The sequence below is a fragment of the Phascolarctos cinereus genome, unplaced genomic scaffold (assembly GCF_003287225.1).
Source record: "Phascolarctos cinereus isolate Bilbo 61053 unplaced genomic scaffold, phaCin_HiC Scaffold_4;HRSCAF=312, whole genome shotgun sequence".
NCBI lineage: Eukaryota > Metazoa > Chordata > Mammalia > Diprotodontia > Phascolarctidae > Phascolarctos > Phascolarctos cinereus.
Genome location: NW_027555847.1, coordinates 340858337 through 340877201, shown reverse-complemented (window position 1 = coordinate 340877201; position 18865 = coordinate 340858337). Strand labels below are relative to the sequence as shown.

The 18865-nt window shown below is 37.4% G+C and overlaps 1 protein-coding gene across 1 annotated transcript in view; it reads left to right on the top strand.

The window, feature by feature from the left end:
* Positions 1-18865, top strand: part of NDUFS4 (NADH:ubiquinone oxidoreductase subunit S4) — a 116952-nt gene that overhangs the window by 85936 nt on the left and 12151 nt on the right. Inside the window, exon 6 of the mRNA XM_020997997.1 lies at positions 1726-1799. Within this exon, the coding sequence (XP_020853656.1) occupies positions 1726-1799 (74 nt within the window). The remainder of the gene's footprint in view (positions 1-1725; positions 1800-18865) is intronic.

The following is an 18865-nucleotide window of genomic DNA, read 5'->3' as shown; positions in this document are numbered from 1 at the left end:
CCTAAGTGCTAGCCAAGTGTTCTTTCACTGCTGTTCATTCATCAACTGGATAAACTCCAGCAGTCACAAGCAGTTTGAGAGATTGTATGCACATGGACACTTGTTCTTAGTTGGTCTATGTGTAGTGTAGTGATTACACCACAAAGAGTACTGTAAGGATCAGTAGTTCTAGATTCTGGTCTTGGGTCCTATATGGGACTTGCTTGATCTCTCCAACTTCTCATAACTCTTCCACTCTCCACATACCCCCCCATTACCTTATTTATTATTTATTATATTATTTAATATATATTTATTTTACTGTATGTGTGTGTGTGTATGTATATATATATATATATAATATATATATATATATATATATATATATATATATACTTTATATAATTTTCTTGGTAGAATGTCAGTTCCTGGAGGGCAGGTAACATTTCTTTTTGTTTTGTTTTGTTTTGTTTTTTTGTTTTGTTTTGTTTTTGTTCTTGTATCTCTAGTGCCTGGCACATAATAAGAACTTTATATGTGCTCGGTTAATTATTTTATGATCTTATTACTTTTCCATTTTGAGCTTCAGTTTCCTCACTTATAAAAATGAATTACTTAGACTCACTCAGACCCCTTCTATCTCTAAAAGTTGTTTTGTGGTTTTTTTTGTTTGTTTGTTTTGGCTAGGCAGTGAGGTTAAGTGACTTGCCCAGGGTCATACAGCTACTAAGCGTCAAGTGTCTGAGGTCAGATCTGAACTCAGGTCCTCCTGACTCCAAGGCAAGAGCTCTATCCACTACACCACCTAGCTGCCCCTAAAAGTTTTCTTAATAGACAGTTTCTTAGGAGTTCAGAAAATCTTCATATTTTATTTATTTTTCCTTTGTCTGACTTAAAGTAGCAAAGTTCAAATAATCTAGTCATCAGGTCACCAAGCATTTATTAGACAGTTAGTATGTGCCAGCACTGTGCTAGAGATTCACAAAGAAAGATACAAACAGTCCCTGTTCTCAACTAGTCACCTGCAACCTACTAGTTACATACAAGATATTTACAGGGTAAATTAAAGGTAATTTCATAGGGAGGTACTAGGACTAAGGGAGACTTGCCGAGAATGTAGGATTTGATTCAAAACTTGAAGAAATCAAGAAAAAAAGATTCTTGGGAATATATGATTTGTAATAGTTAAGAGTTATCCCAGAAGAATGCAGTCCATAGAGTTCCTGTTTGCTACCATCATCTTTCGTTAAGGGAGACAATGGTGGTGACATTTTTGAAATCTTGTGGCATTTCTTCAGCATTTCATATTTTGGAAGGGAAAAAAATGCCTGGATGTCTGAACATTACCTCCATCCCTGCTTGAAAAACTCAGCAGGTATGCCATTAGGTCCTGGAGCCTCATTGTTCTAAATGTCTCTGACAGTAGGAGTGATTTCTTCAGAAGTTGGAACACAAGCCATGTTCATCATATCTTGGCAGTTTCTCTGTGCTTTATAGTAATGATGAAATTAAGACGGTCAGAGTTTTGTTGTTATCTCTCTGCAGGGTTCTCTGTCTGGATGATGAGGGTAAAAAGAAGCACCATGTCACAGCTTACCTCCTCCTGTTTTTATATATAGCCCTTTGTGTTTTAAGATGAAAATGCTCAAAAAATACAGACATATACACACACGATGATCTGTCTAAAAATGTCTTATATTGTCATATTAAGCTCTAGATGACCAAATACAAATGTATTTCTTACAGGGCGGATCCTCTATCAAATCTGGTTCTAACCTTCAGTACTAAAGAAGATGCAGTTGCATTTGCAGAAAAAAATGGTATGTATTACTTCTTTTCTCCAAAACAGCCTGTGATTTTATGAATGGGTTTTTAACTTAATCATTATCATTCAATAGTAGTTGAAACCTGAATTTAAGGAACTTTTAAGTTTTGATAAGAAAACTTTTTAACAAAACAAAAAAAGAAAAAGAAAAAAATGAAAACTTTTAAAAACTAAATCTTGTGACAAGTCCTAGAATTTCTTAATTACAGACATGCCCTTATTTGGTTGTTATCAGTTAGTCAACAAAGCCCTTATACTCTGCTAATCACTATACAAATTCTAGACATACAAAGAAAAGCAAAAGCAGCCCCTCCTCACACTTAGATAACATACATAAATAAATAAGGCCTTTCAAAGAGGCATCCAAATTTAATGGAATGTTATATCAGTCAACAAGCATTTACTCAATGCTGACTGTGTGCCAGACATTTTGCTCTGTGCCAGGGTTACAAAAGCAAAAGAGTCCATGAGACAAACAAAAGTAGATACAAGGTAAAGTTGGAGAGAAAGGCATTAGCAACTGCAATGACCAGGAAAGGCAGAGACTGGCATTTGCACTGAGTCTTGAAAGAAACCAGGGATTCCAAGGGACAGGTGAGGAGAGAGAACATTATAGATATGGGCTGGAAAGGAATTAGAAGAAGCCAGTGCCCAGATATAGGAGATGGAGTGCTATTTGTGGGAAACAGCAAGAAAAGTAGTATGACTGGACTTTAGAGTATGTAGAGGGGAGTAGTGAGATTGGAAATGTATGATCATTAGGCTTTAGAGAACTTTAAAGCCAAACAGAAGAGTTCATATTCTAAATAGCTATAACTAGAGAGAAAGATCTGAGAGGCCTCTGCATAGATTTTTCATTCTCACAAGGGAAAGTTCAATCAAGGGGCTGAAAGGAATTGAAGTGACTGATGTAAAGGCAAAAGGCATCAATAAAACTTTTAAAAATCAATAATGAAAAACAAAGGAGTAGGTTTAAATTACCAGAGTGTAATCATTTATACACAACTTGAATATTTTAGGAATAAGTCCTTTCTCCTTAGTTTTATCCCACTCAGTTTTGGGAAAGAATCCACAAAGTCTTAGTTTGGTGCCATATCTTGCCACAGAGGTCACCCTGGGTTCTCAAAGGCTATGCCAGTGGAGGTTCAGGTATAGTTTCACAATAGCCTGTGTCTGCTTTTTAAGCATCAGTCAATCAAGCTACTACAGAGAGGCCCAGTAGCCTACTCACATAGAGATGAATTATTTGACCAGGACAACTCATGGACAGCTCCTTCAAAGCAAAGACTGACTGCTTAATTTTTGTCTTTGTATTTTCAGTGCCTTGCACAGTGCTTTTATCATTGTGGGCATTTAATATATGTTTGTTAGACTGATTTGAATCAACTGAAACAAAGGAAAATACAGAGTAGTTAGTCTTTTGTAACTTCTTTCTGCTTCTCCTGTGATAGTGACAAGAAGGTGCTAAATATTGGTTTTTAAATGATTTATGAAGATTACCTGTTGATATTCTAAATGTGAGATCAAAGATCAACAAATCAATATACTACCAAAGGAATGAAAACATATCAATATTGATAGTTTTAAATAAAACCAAAAGACAAAAAGAAGTTGAACTTAAATATATGGATGGTTCGTAGGCTCCTTGAAGAGGCAAATAAAGAAGTTGTGGTTTTATAGTATATTCAAAAGCAATGTGAAATATTATTTCATAGAATATTTGGTCATCTCTTCTTGCAGCATTCCTGATAAGCATAAACAAAAATACCACCGTCAAGTTAATTGTAGTTATGTGCCAACATTTACAATAGAGGTTGAAGTAGAGAAATTCTTCTAAGAGCTCAGTAAGACCTTTCAAATTAGACCAATCTTAATTTTTAATACTGGTTGATTTAAATGCCACACTGGGCACAGGGAGGTCACTGAAAAATATGTTGGAAAACTCAGTTCTGAGTAAGAAATAAGACAGGCCAAGGGCTTATGGGCCATAAAGAAGTTTCCCACATATGTGTCATGAATACTTTCTTCAAGAAGAAAGTTGGAAATTGATGGCAAATACTAAATAAATAACATAAGAATAAAATTAATTTTATGTGAAGACGGAAAATTACTGTTTACAAATATATGAATCATTTTCAAATTAGTTGTCTTTGGTTCACTTTCGGTTGTTCTCACCATCCCTTATTAACCTCTGAAAGCCTAGAAAATATCGCCCCAGGAAAAACCCTAGAACAGCTGACCAGCAGAAAGATGGGGTGCAGCAGTCCTATAGCCCAGGAAGCTTGAGTGATTAACAGGAAAGGCCCCTTTTGCCCTGGGGGAAGGGGAGCAGTACAGAATGGGAGGCATCCCAGCAAGCTAGTGAAAAGCCCCACCTCAGCATACCAGGGGGGTGATCTTAAACCCCAGGTGGTGGAGCAGGCAAACACCAGGACCCCGTAGTGCCTCAATATGGGCAGGGGAACCAGTGGAAACCAGCTTGGAAAACCACCATGTTGCCATGGTGTTCTACAGCAGCCAAGTCTCCCAGTGCCTCAGCAACTCTGAGAAGTGCAGCTCCAAGGAGGAAAGCCCCCAGGCAGAGAAATATCCTGCAGCAGCAAAACATCCATATGAAAGGAGCCAAGAAAAGGAAAGGAAGGAAAGGCCTAGGTGAGCAGGCAACTTCCAGGGGCCAGACTACCCAATCCTACCCCAGTTCCAGCATTGCTGATTCCAGCCCAACACCAGGTAAGCTGTCAGAACCCTACAGCCTTCAACTGCCAGCATTTGAGATCCCAACACACAAAGCCAGTGACCAGGCCCTGGGCTCACAGCACAAGAAGCTTGGGTCAGTGCCCTCTGCTCCCCAGCAGGAAAGCTTGATCTTTGTGAAGGCCAGGAAATTAGCAAACACCTTGAGCAAAAATAAATGTATGCTAGATTCTTATTTTGGGAACAGTGAAGATCAAGGCAGAAATTGTGAAGAGTGAAACATTGTCAACAAACCCTCATCTGGAACCGCAAAAGGGAATATGAATTGGTCTGAAGCCCAAAAAGCCTTCTTGGAAGAGCTCAGGAAGGATTTTAAAAGTCAAATAAGAGAGGTAGAAGAAAATTGGGAAAAGAAATGAGAAGTATACAAGAGACAGTCAGTAGCTTGGAAAAGGAAGGACAAAAATTAACTGAAGAAAACAACTCATTAAAAAGCAGAATTGACCAAACAGAAAAGGAGACACAAAAACTCACTGAGGAGAAGAATTCTTAAAAAATAAAATGGGCCAAATGGAAAAGGACGTACAAAATCTAATAGAAGAAAACAATTTGTTAAAAATTAGAATTGGGCAAATGGAAGCTAATGACTCTATGAGAGAGCAAGAATCAGTCAAACAGAAACAAAAGTGTGAAAAATAGATGAAAACGTAAAATACTTCATTGTTAAAACAACTGACCTGGAAAATAGATCCAGGAGAGACAATTTTAAAATTATTGGTCTACCTGAAAATCACAATGAAAAAAACACCTGGACAGCATCTTTCAGGAATCATCAAGGAAAACTGCCCTGAGGTCCTAGAACCAGAAAGAGATCCCAAATTGAAAACGCCAAGGAATATAGTAGCCAAATTCCAAAATTACCAGGTCAAAGAGAAAATTCTGCAAGCAGCCAGAAAGAAACAATTTAAATGTTGTCTTTGTAATGTCTGACCACAGATTTTTTAGATCTTTAAAAATTTTGGACAGTAGCATCTCAGAACAGTAAGAAGCAGTAGAGAGAAAAACAGATTTTTGGACAGTTTGGCAAGAGAACTAAGCTAGATCATCCTAAAGGCATTCAATGAAATATGAAAACAGACAGAAAATGGAAATAGGTTTAAAAAAAAACTATATGTGACAAGCTTGTTTCTCCAGCAGTGACAGTGGAGTTACCACATTTGAACTCTAACATCGTAGTCTGCAATGAAAAGGAGAATGGAAAGATGTATTCATGGAAGATGTCTGTAGAGATGATGCAGTTTTGAGGGCATTAAGAGATTGAATCCCAAGATGTCTGAAAGAAAGGAGGATACTAAACTCTTTGGGGAAAAAAGTTATATGCTTTATTATTACCCAAAAATAGTGACCAAGAAAGTATATCTATTGACCCAGATGAGTATTTTCCTAGCTCTGTAAAATCTTTATCAAAAATAATCTATCCATGAATCACTAACAACCTTGATGAAGGTATGAAAAGAGCAAAGCTTTCAAAAATGACTTTCTAGAGCAGAGCACATCTTTGTAGACACACTGTTGACCAATAGCTCAAAAATACAAAAATCTCACTGTGCTTATTTTGTCGACTATGAAAAAATCATTTTATGTTGAAAAGCAAGACGCTACCTTAAAGACTGTTTTCCAACAAAATATGTTGCGTACATGTCAAAATCATACAAGGTTCCTTGAAAGATAGAACAATGGAAGTATAAGTTTTGGTGACCTCATTATTAAATCAGTCAACATGTATAACATAGAGATGTTTTCACCAAACATACTTGCCCCTGAAATGGAAGCTTTCCAGGTTTGGGTCAAAGTGGGAAATGGAGGAAATATAGGGAAAATCCCTATAGATGGGGAGATTTCCTTGATGTTCTATTTGCAGATGCTGTGAATTAGAATCCATACTAATACTTCTATTCTTTGCTTCCGCTGCTGCTGCCAGACCCAGTACCATCTCTTCCATTTCCCTCCTAAACCTACCTCAATACATTAACATATATAGTTTATTTTACATGCATAGTTCAGAGTTTTCTTTGTTTAAAGAAAACGAACTGCAACAAAACATATGACAATGGAGAAGAGTCAGAATCAACAAAACTGGAAATAAGTAACATAAAGGATTTAGGAAGGACTTAGAGTAGAAAAGGATCCTCAGAATCTTCTTGTTAAAGGAATTGGATTTGGAGTCAGAGGGCCTGAATTCATATCTGGGCTTCTGCTACTTACTACTTGTGTGACCTTGGCAAATCACAGTTTACTCATTTTATAAATGAGTAAGTCAGACTAGATGGTTTCTTGGATCCCTTCAAGAGCTAAATCTCTGATCCTAACCATCCAACACCTCTGTGTTTTTGTTGATATCTTTTGTTTTTGCATCACTTATATTTCTTCATTTCTCTCCCTGCCTCATTCCCAGGAAGCCATTCCTTAATGATTCTTTTTAAAAGTTCATCAAAATCACTCAACATATTAAAAATGTCTGTTATTGTACATAATGTTCCAAACCCATGGAGGCCTACTTCTGCAAAAGATCCAGGAAAGGTATCATCTCATCTCTGTTCTTTGGAGTCAAGCTTGACCTTTAAGGTTTTATAAAATTCATTTGTATCAGTTTTGTTTCTTTCAGTTTGCATTGTTGTATTCATCATATATATTGTTTTCCTGGTTCTGCTTACTTAACTTTGTATCCATTAATATAATTCATTCTATGCTTCTTTGCGCAAAACAATAATATTCTATGTTGTATACATGTACCACAGTCTGATGAAGCCTTTATACTCCCTGAGAATTTTTCTAAATGATGTTAGAAAGGGGAAGAAGAAGGGAAAGGGAATAAGCATTTATATAGAAACTAGGATGTGTTCAGGGAAGGCTAGTACCACTGGTGTGATGGCTGCCAAGCCCTTTTTAGGGCTGCTTTCCTTTGGTGTCCACCTGTTCCACCTAACTCTCATCTGTGGCTCCAAGAAGCTATAGCACGCTCAGTGGCCACACTTCAATAAACTGTTTTGACAGATGGGCTAAACCAGGTTGAGGGTAACCAAAGGATCTCAAACCCATTGGTGAGTTAGGGGAGTGTCTCCTCCAAGCACGTGAAGACTTCCTCTGGTGGAATGGACAGAGGAGAGCAATTTTTTCCAACAGCCATGAAGGCAGCTGAGGTAGGCACTGTGGAGCCCTTAGAGCTTGGTTAGACATCAAAGATGCCAAGGTCATCCACTGCATCTTGAGCCATCACCAGTCATCTTGATTCAGTCCTGCCACTGAACTATGATAGCTCTGGAGGAGAGAGTGAGATGGACAACTTCATTCAACTCTGCCCCACTTAAATGCAATTTATGCATGGATCAAAAGACATCACCCATACCATGTTACCATTTTACCTATCTCAAAGTCCTGTGCTGACAGGCAAATGATGAAGCAGCAGGTGCAGATATACTAGGAGCTATAGTCACAATCCTGCACACAGGCAGCTCAGGCCATATGGTCATTTTATGGTTGTTTTCTCACTGGAAGCAGCAGTGGGATTTGACAGCCCCCTGAGTGTCTGAGAAGCCTTTTAAAGATTGCACTGCTCATCTCTTGGTGTGAGAAAGGGGCTAGAAAAGGTGCTGTAGGGGCAGCTCAGTGGCATAGTGGATAGAGCACCAGCCCTGGAGTCAGGAGGACCTGAGTTCAGATCTGGTCTCAAACCAGACACGACATTTATTAGCTATGTGACCCTGGGTGAGTCACTTAACTCCAGTTGCCTCACCATAAAAAAAAAAAAAAAAAGAAAAGCTAAACACAAAAGGGTACCCTAAAAATTGTCTGCTTTACGAAAGACTGGCCTGATTACCATGGCAGGCGGGGAATCCCACTCTGTGGTTGAAACACAAAAAAATGTACAAAAATGTCCGCAAAGATAATTCCACTCACAATCAGCATGTGGAACATGCGCACACTTATAGACAACACAAAATCCAGTAGAACTGAAAGATGAACAGCTCTTGTTGCAAGAGAACTCAGCAGGTATTGCATCCACATAGTAGTCCTGAGTGAAACAAGGCTGGCAAATGAAGGCCAACTTACTGAAGTTGAAGCTGGATACATGTTTTTCTGGAGTGGCCGTAGTGAAGAGAAGCACTGCAAAGCTGGTGTAGGTTTTGCAATTAAAACTAATCTAGTCAACAAGTATGTATGCCTGCCACAAGGAGTGAACAACAGGCTCATGACAGTGTGATTGCCACTTCCAGGAAAACATCAAGCTGCCATCATCAGTGCTTGTGCTCCCACCGTATCAAACCCTGATGAGGTCAAAGAAAAATTTTATGAAGACCCTTATCATCAATGTGCCAAAAGAGGACAACCTTATAATTCTGGGTGACTTTAATTCTGGAGTAGGCTCAGACTACCAGACTTGGCAGGGAGTCCTAGGGAGGAATGGAGTTGGAAACAGCAACAGCAATGGTCACTTACTACTGAAGGCTTGTGCATCTCATGACCAACACTGTCTTCCGTTTACCTAAAAGTAAGAGAACTTCATAGATGCACCCTCGCAGCAAACGTTGGCATTTAATAGACTATGTGATTGTGTAAGAAGAGACAGACAGGTTTTGAGAGTGAGGAAGGCAATGTGTGACTCAGAGTGCTGGACCAATCATAGACTTATCCTCTCCAAGCTAAATATTCACATTCAACAAAAGTGGTGTCTCCAAGGCAAAATGACTGACAGAGGAATTGATGTCAACAGATTAGAGCTCTTGTCTGAGAGAGAACAGTTTGTTGCTAACTTGGAGGGAAAGTTGAGCCACATACAGTTAACAACAGTGGAGCAGAAAAAGAGTGGCCAGCTTTCAGAGATTTGGTATGTAGCACTGCATTTGCTCATCTGGGTCAGAACACTAGCAAACACCAAGAGTGGTTTGATGAAAATTATGGGGAAATTCAGAAGCTGCTGCGTGAAAAATGACAACAGGATAATTCATCTGTCTCTAAGAAGGCATCATTTAATTCCATCAAAAGTACAAGCAAAGCTTAGAGAGATGCAGGATTCTTGGCTGAGTAAGAAGGCAGATGAAATTCAGTTTAATGCTGCTAGTAACAATCCAAAGTGCCTTTATGATGCCCTGAAGGCTGTTTATGGGCCAAAGACCTATGATGCATCTCAACTACTTGGTGCTGATGGTGCACATTGATTAGTGATAAGGATATGATCCTAGAGAGATAGCCTGAACATTTCCATAGTGTTCTCAGCAGACCATCATCAATCAAAGCTGAGGCCATTAACCATTTACCTCAGGTTTAAGTCAGTCCCTTCCTAGGTGAAGTTCAAACCGAAGAAGACGTTTTGAATGCAAGGAGAGTTGGTACATGATTTTCTGTCTACAGATGACTGTGCACTCAATGCAGCCTCTGAAGCCGAGATGCAACAAAGTATGGATCAGTTCTCTGCTGCTTGTGTTAATTTTGGCCTAATAATTAACATCAAGAAAACACAGGTGCTCCATCAGCCACCACCATACCATCCATAAGTGAAACCATTGGTTACAGCAAATGGAGAGGTTTTGAATGCTGTGGATAAGTTCACTTACCTTGGTAGTGTGGTTTCCGGGGATGTACACATTGATAATGAGGTGGGTGCACTCATTGCCAGAGATAGCTCAGTGTTTGGGAGGCTCCAAAGGAAAGTGTAGGAGAGAAGAGGTATTAGACTGACTGACTGCCATTGTTACTGACCTCATTGCTGCATGCCTGTGAAACCTGGACAGAATACCAGTGCCATGCCAGGAAACTGAATCGCTTCCATTTGAATTGTCTGATTCTGAAGATCACCTGGCAGGATAAGATACCAGACACTGAGATCCTTTCTTGAACTAAACTGCCAAGCATTCAAACTATGCTTCAGAGAGTGCAACTCCCGTGGGCTAGCTGTGTTGTTCTAATGCAAAATGTACGCTTGCCAAAAAGACTATTTTATGGAGAACTCATATAGGGCAAATGTTCACATGGTGGTCAGAAGAAGCAATACAAAAGATACTCTCAAGGCCTCTCTCAAGAACTTTGGAATTGATTGTGTGACATGGGAGACACTGGCACAGGATCACTCACCATGGTGTGCCCACATCAGAGAAGGTGCTATGCTCTATGAGCAAAGCAGAATTGAAACAGCTCAAAGGAAATGCAGGATGTGCAAATTCAGAGAATCCACCCCAAATGTTCACATGGACTATTTGTGTCTGACCTGTGGTAATGCATTTCAAGATCACATGGATCTGATCAGCCACAGTTGGACACACTGAAACTTGACTTTAGCATAGTGATTTCATTTTGGTCCTCTTCGAGAATGAAGAACCACCACCAACCAACTGACTATGTGACAGGAACTGTGCGAAGCACTTTACAAATATAATCTCATACCTGCAAGGTCAGTGCTGTTGTTATCCACATTTTACAGTTGAGGAAACTGATGCAAGAAGAGTTTAAGTGATTTGCCCAGAGTCATACAGTTAGTATTTGAAGTTGGGTTTGAACTTAGGTCTTCCTGACTCTAGGCCTTGCATTCTAATTACTGTGCCACTTAGCTGTCTCAAAGGAAACCAATTATAATGAAATACAGTTATCAAAATTATGTATTTTTTTAAAGTTTATAGGCCCCAAGTTAAAAACTAGAGCTGTAGTTTCTTCCCATCTTCTGCTATTCATCCTAGCTCCTGCCCTGCTGAATGCCCAAGCAATGACTTAGTAGTCCTCGTGATAGAAACTGTAAAGGGGAAATAGGGGTAGGGGGTAGGGATGCAGCATCTTAAGTTATAACCTGGCACACACTACATAAAAACATTATTAAACATGATAGTTACGTTGAGTAGTTTTACTAATATAATACTAAATAATTAAGCAGTATTATATATTAGATATATTTTTGTGTTGTGGTCTAGCCTGGGAACATAAATCCCACACATTGCTCCTAGAGGAAAATGTATTCCAAGTTATCAAAAAATGACTTACAGACAAAATTTTGGAATGTTCTGTATTTGTAATTTGGGGACTGCCTATGTATCTAGTCTGAATTTAGAACTTGTTCATTTAGTAGAGCTTAAGTTAATGTATTACAAATAAAAATAATGAAAGGTTAAATTTTAAGGACACCACTAACTACATCCTATCAAAGCTTTTTGGGAAGAAATTTTAGTTCTTGGCATATAATAACAGTATTGATCTGATGGGCCATTTTAAATACCTCATGTTTCCAGTAAATGTATTGGCTTGTTTTATACATTCTTCATGGAAAAAAATTTCTTGGCCAGTATAGAAATGTATTTCTAAAGCCACTTGTGCTTACAAAATATTTAATAATGTAGTTAAGATAGTAAAATGATTCCTTAGTGTTTTGTGAGAGATGGTGTGCTAGTAGACACTGGAAATTTTATGACTAGAGGAAAATTTCAGGTGTCATTTCTGACAAGACTTTTCCCTGATGTCTTTTTTCTTTTAGATTATATTTCAGTTGTATGGGAGAATAGAAATCATAACTTTGCTTTCAGCCAGGCATAATGTGGGTACACAGTTGTGTTAGGAATCCTGAAACCTGCCAAGTATCAATGCAGCTCAGCCTTTGGTCTCACAAACTCTTTGCTATTCTGGTCCTAAGCCTCTGTTGAGCAAAGACCACCAGTCATGTCAGTTTGTGCCAAATTATGTGGTAGTTTTTGTTTGGAACACAAATGGAGAGTAGGGAAAATCATTAAACCATTTACTTATGAACTTGTGTCAGAACTTGAGCTTTGGGTGATCAGTGGAGAAAAGACCTTTCACAGTACTTGAACTGAGATTACTTGCAGATAAAAATCTCACAAGCAAAATCATGAAACTGTAGAATTTCTGTATTTTCATTGCCAAACAGATCTTCAGTCAGTTCTGTAAATAACAAGTTTTAAAAAAAAAATGTAATTTACATGTAATACACAAGGTAATTGTGTTGTGGTCTGAGTTTGGTCAGTGGCCATTTTTTTTGGTGGCATTTGAAAATATTATGAAGTTATTTACTCCAAACACTTAAATCCCAGGAAATTAAACATCCAAAATCCACAGTGTAGGAACCTACAAAAGAAATGGGAAATTTATAGAATTTCACAGAGAGAGAGAGAGAGATAATCTGGTGCTGGCTTTAGGATACTGAAGTTAAAAGTGTTTTAGTGAAAGCGTTTCAATACATGGAATAGCAGATATAGCTGATATCTCATCATTTAGGTGCTGGTCATTGAGTTTTTAACTAGTCCATGCCATGTGGCTTATCTCTTCGGTGAGAAGTGATGGCAACACTAGAAACTTAGCACATCCATGGTACAGCCACAGCCTGACTCAGTTGTGTTGATCTCTCTTTTGCATATCTGAGCAGAATTAAGCCAGATTTCAACGTCTAAAGGGACAGAACAATTGTGGTATACTACCTCGAATTTATATAGTTTTTTTTCCTTTAAAAAGCACAAAGTATTTTTACACATAGTGTCTCATCACGAGTTTAAAAATTTAGCAGTTATATAAAAATATTATAGAAGTATCTTATTCTTAGATTTCTGTATTGTACTTTCTAATTTTACTTGGTTATATATAATACATTCTTTTGTGAGCAAGTTTCTAATACGAAACCAAGAATAAGTATAATTAAATAATCTTTCTTATTTCCCTTGGAGAGAATATGATTTTCATTATTCTCCAGTTAACCTGCTCTATTTAGTCATTTACTCCTTTTCTTGATGTATTACATTAACAGTGAAAAGTAATTTCAAAAGTATCGTACCATGAAGTTCAGAGAGTTCACAGATTTGTCTATCCTTGCACAACAGGATAAGGGAAATGTAAGAGATATTTTACAAATTTTTTTAACCAAAATTTAATAGGAGTTGACTTATTATCTGGGAGGTAGATATCTCATGTAGAAATCGACTCTTTTGGCCAATTTATAAAGCAAGCAGGACTCCTGAAGAACAAATAGAAAATCTATAGGGCCATGAACTTATGGCCTTAAGTTGTTTCTTTTCTCCTTCAATTTAGTCTTTGCTTTGAACTGGCATCATACTTTTCTAACTTTTTAAATAATCAAGGAAGTTAAAATCTGTTTCGTGACTGGATTCATTGAACAAGTCAAATGGCAAAATAGAATCTTTTACCTATAGTCTGATGAACCTATTACCCTAACAATACTGTGTGTTTATGTAAATTGCAGTCATACAACTTTCTGATACACCTTACTCTGTAGGGAGGGAAATTAGACAAATTGCCTCACTACAGACAATATTGTAAGAGAAAATATGGGTGTGTAGTCATGGCCCAGTCTCTTAACTTTGTGACCTGGGCAAGTCACGTGATCTGTCTTAAGTTTTTTTTCCATAAATGTTTTGGGGTTTTCCCAGGATACTTTTCCCATCCAATTGTCAGCTACTTCAGAATTCTCTTTATATTTTCATAGTCATCATCATCATCATCAGAATGGCAGAAACAATTTCAGTAGTCTGAGCTCAATCTTTCCAGAAGATGGATCACTACCTGACCTTGAGAAAAGAAATGAAAGTAGTTGTTCTTTTGTTTTTTCAACCTTTATTTTCTCTCAGTGCCATTGCTGATGATGGGGCTCTGAAATTGCACAAAGCTGAAATCAGTTTTTAAGTAATTGCAATTCCTTATTCTTTCCCTGGTGATGGATCAGTGATGTTGGTGTCTGCTTCACCCACTCTCCTTCCTCCCAGATAAATAAGTCACACTTCAAGTATGCTCTCTGAATGAGAACTTAGTACCACCATCATCAAAAGTGTATATACCAGACCATATTGTCTAAGTGGAATATTAGAATACATCCCAAAGGAAAATAAAAAGGTTGCTTTTTGGTCCAATGAAGCAGTTTACACTGACTTTTTACTAGGTTGCTGTTAAGTGCAGCAATACATGAAGTATTATTGATAAAGTGAAATAGAAGTACTAAGGCAAGGAGGCAAATTTGACTTCATAGCTATTGGTAAAACTTGGTGGGATGAGACCTATGACAGAACTATGACTCTAGAGAGGCATAACTTATTAAAAAGAAACAGAATAAGTAATGGTTGGGGGAAAGGAAGAATGGTTAGAGTAGTACTGAATATATGATGTCTCAAAAGTCTCAGTGAAGTTTCAGGCTTTAGTAGCTAAGATAGAGATACTCTTGTCAGGGAAGCAGGTAGTAAGGCAGAAATATGGTAGAGAGCATTTGAGTAAAGATGAATGGAAACAGATATTGTCATGAAGGAAGGCTACAGACCACCTAGACTGAAATAGGTAAGGAGTTCAGAAAACTGGCTGGTCAAGAAAAATAATGTATTAGTGTCAGAGGATCAGTTATCCAAACCTCTGTTGGAAGTCCTTTCTCTGCCAAAAGCAAAGCTACCTAACCATTTTCAACTTGGTGTAAAGATAAGTTGCTCCTTCAAAAGTTTGAGAAATCAGCAAGAAGGAAATTCTGTTCAGGATTTAATTCTACTCAACAGTTGCTGGGGTGGAAAATCATGGGAACTTAGTGGAGCAAGTGACTGATATCTCCTAGAATTTGTGACAGAGGCAGGGAAGGCAAGCATGGTCAGATATATACCCTAGATTTGAGAAAATCAGATTTCAGAGACTCCCATAGACTAAAATTCAACCCAGGAGGAAGAAGCTCAAGGATGAAATTGAGAAGACACAAAGAGAAATCATTCTAGTGAGGCAAAGAAAGAGGAAAGACATATAGGACTCACCAACTTGAACTTTTTAAAGATGTATACAGAAGATGGAAGCAAGGACAAGTTATAAAGGAGGAATGTAGAAATGGCATAGCACTGTACAAATAATGGGAGGAATACTAAAGTGGCTGCTAGCAAGAAAAGCTAAGAATGACCCAAAAATAGTTTGGAGGGGTTTTTTTTTGGGGGGGGGATTGTGAGGGTTTGGGGCTTATTGGGTTAAATAAGAGAAACAAAGAAAGGATAGGATTGATGCTTGTTTTGGGTGGAGTGATGATAGTGAATGACAGAAGGCAAAGCTGTTCAAATCTGGCCTCAGACACTTGACACTTACTAGCTGTGTGATCCTGGCAAGTCGCTGAACCCCATTGCCTAGCAAAAAAAAAAAAAAGGCAAAGCTGCTTAAATTATTTTGATTTTGTTTTCCTGACAGGGAGACTGATTTTTTTTTTATTTTATTTATTTATTTATTTATTGCTTTTAGGCAGTTGGGGTTAAGTGACTTGCCCAAGGTCACACAGCTAGTAAGTGTCAAGTGTTGGGTCTGAGGCCAGATTTGAACTTAGGTCCTCCTGACTTCAGGGCCGGTGCTCTATGCACTGCGCCACCTAGCTGCCCAGGGAGACTGATTTTTGAACTAGGATCGTGAAGTTACAGATTTAGAGCAGGAAGGCACCTTAGAAGCTGTCCAATTCCTTCATTTTACAGATGAGGAGACTGAGACTCAGAGAGGTTAAGTGATTTGCCCCAAGTCAAACAGGTAATAAGAGGGGAATTTGAACCCAGCTCCTCTGGTTATAAATCTGTTACTCTTTTAGAAAAACAAAAAAGGGGAGTAATAGGAAGTTGACACCCAAGTAAGGAGTATGTGTATGATGAGTTTTAGTCATTTGGCCCAGATGAGCTGCACATTCTGTGATAGGGAAAAAACTGCCAGATGTGATTTCTGAGACACTGTTAATGGCTCCTTGAAAGATCATGGAAAATAGGGGAAATATCACAACTCCAAAAAGGAAAGGGAATGGATTCTGCAAATTAAATATAGGCCAGTGAGGTTGACTTTAATTCCTGTAAGATTTCAAAATTCCTCAGTATTTTATTAAAGTGTCAATGAATGAACAGAAAAGGAAACACAACAACAAAGATGATCACAAAAAGCCAGCATAACTTCATCATGATCAGGTCGTGCTAAACTAACATTTCCTTTTTTGAAAGTTATTAAACTAATAGATCAGGGAAGTGACATAGAGATTAGTTTCCAAGATTTTAGCAAAGTATTTGAAAAAAATCTTTCATGCAGTTTCTCATGGAAGAGGGAGAGTTGTAAACTAGGTACTGTAGTTAGATGGTTTCAGAACTGGTTAAATGGCTAGACTCAGAAAGTATTCTAGTCATTAATGATTTTATGTGAGCTTAGAATGAGGTCTCCTGTGCTTTTGGACATTTTTCTCAGTGACTTGAATGAAGACATAGAAGTCATGCTAACCAAATGTGAAGCTAACAAAAATCTCGGCAAGATCATTAATATATTAACTGGCAGAATTATAATTCTGTTTAATCCCTCTTCTACATGGGAGCCCTTAAGATACTTTACAGCAGATATCATCCCCCTACCCCTCCATGTTCTCTAAGCTAAATATCTCTGATTTCTTCAGCCACTTCTCATATATGACATGGATTTGTGGTCCTTCACAATTTTGGTTGATTTCATCTGAAAGTTCTTCAGCTTATCAATATCTTTCCTAAACTGGTAAGCAGAATTGAACATATTACTACAGATAGAGCCCAAAGACACATTAGCTTTTTTGATTTTCACAGCTGACTTACATTGAGCTTATTGTCCACTAAAACCCTAGATATTTTTTCAGGCAAGCTACTGTCTTAACTTGCTTTGTTTTGTACTTCTGACGAACAGAAATAGCCTTGCCTGCCAGTTTCCCCTCATTCTGAGCCTTATTACTTACTTTTCACAGTATTTTTACAATACTGTGCATGCTCTTAAATTCATCCTGTTATCTGCTCTTCTATCTTCTGTATATCTATTTTTAAAAAGTAAAATTGTTAAACAAAATTTCCCTGCATCCACATGGGTCTTCATACAGTTCACATTTTTCCTGCTCATTAGAATTGTATCCCATTGTACCTTTGGGATTTCATTCTCAAGAGTTTTCTATCCCTTCTGATCTGACTACTCCTATAGAATTTTAGTTCATGTGTCTAAGTTACTTGGAACATAGTAAAATAAATCACTCCTATACAATAAACCCTTTAAGTTTTTATATCTTTAAAAAATTCAATATGCACTCACTGTTTTATGTTATTTGGCATTGAGAGTTCACAAGATTTTGACTTTTTAATTCTTTATCATGAAATCACACTTTTATCACATTGGATGTTAAGTTTAACCTTGGTTACATCCCATAGGTTTTCAGTTGGGTTTAAATCAAGTGAATTCTGAGGCCATTGAAGCATGTTTGTCTCTATCTCTTGGATAAATTTGACCTTTTCTGACATGTGGGGTAGTACAAGGGCATGTTACAGCATTCCATCTCCATTTGTGAATTTTTGTGATTCCAGAATAGTTCTGCTTCTCAATATATCAATATATTTATCAGATTTAATTGGTCTTTTGGTGGGGACAAGATTTCTAGGCACAATGCAAAGTAAAATAAAAAATCCCCCAATGATTATTTAGGTAGATATTTTATAGTCTGACAAAATTATCTTTAGATCATACATCAGTAGAATTTACCTATTTTCAATCTTCATTACTACCATATTTGTATTATATTGTCCATGACAAGTGTTTTTTTTCTTCATAGCAGCAGGTAGCAGCTATTTTTTTTACTTGCTTTCTTACCGTTCTTCCATTTCAAGAAGCTTACTCCAGAGCAGACGTTTTTACCTTGGGGTCCATAGATCCCCTCACGTTCCCCAGAATGGTCCATGGATGGATTTCAAAGGTTCTGTGCGCTGAGATGGGAAAAAATATGTATCATTATTTCAATACAGTTGGTTTCCTTTGTAATCCTATGTATTTTATTTTATGTATTTAAAAACATTCTGTTGAAGCATAAACCATAAATATAACTCATTTGGACTATTTAGGGTATCAGTGTTTGATTTCTTAAAAAATTTTAATTATGGAATCTGTTAAGACTTAATTTAGTTCAAAAAACTAGGGTATAATTGATATAGTAAATTAATAGCCAAATGTCTTTGTTTAAGCTCTACTTTAATCAACAGAATAAACATATTGGTAATTGTTTTATCTATAGGCATCAAATTTGCAATCATTTATAATATGAATGACAGATTCCAATGTATAATAAAATAGACATTTATAAATGGTTATTAACTCCTTTGCTGAGCATTAGAGGAGATGCAGAATATGGGGAACTTCTAGTTCTAAAGAGGAATAAGACATAAAAACAGATAGATATAGTATTACAGCATATTACATGATAAATACATTAATGCAGAGAACTGGGTAGAAGTTAAAAAGAGGAAAATTTAAGCTTGACATCAGGAAAAAACTGCCTGCCAAATTGAAAGTTCCAAAAGTGGAATGGACTGCTTCAAGAAACAATCACAGACCATC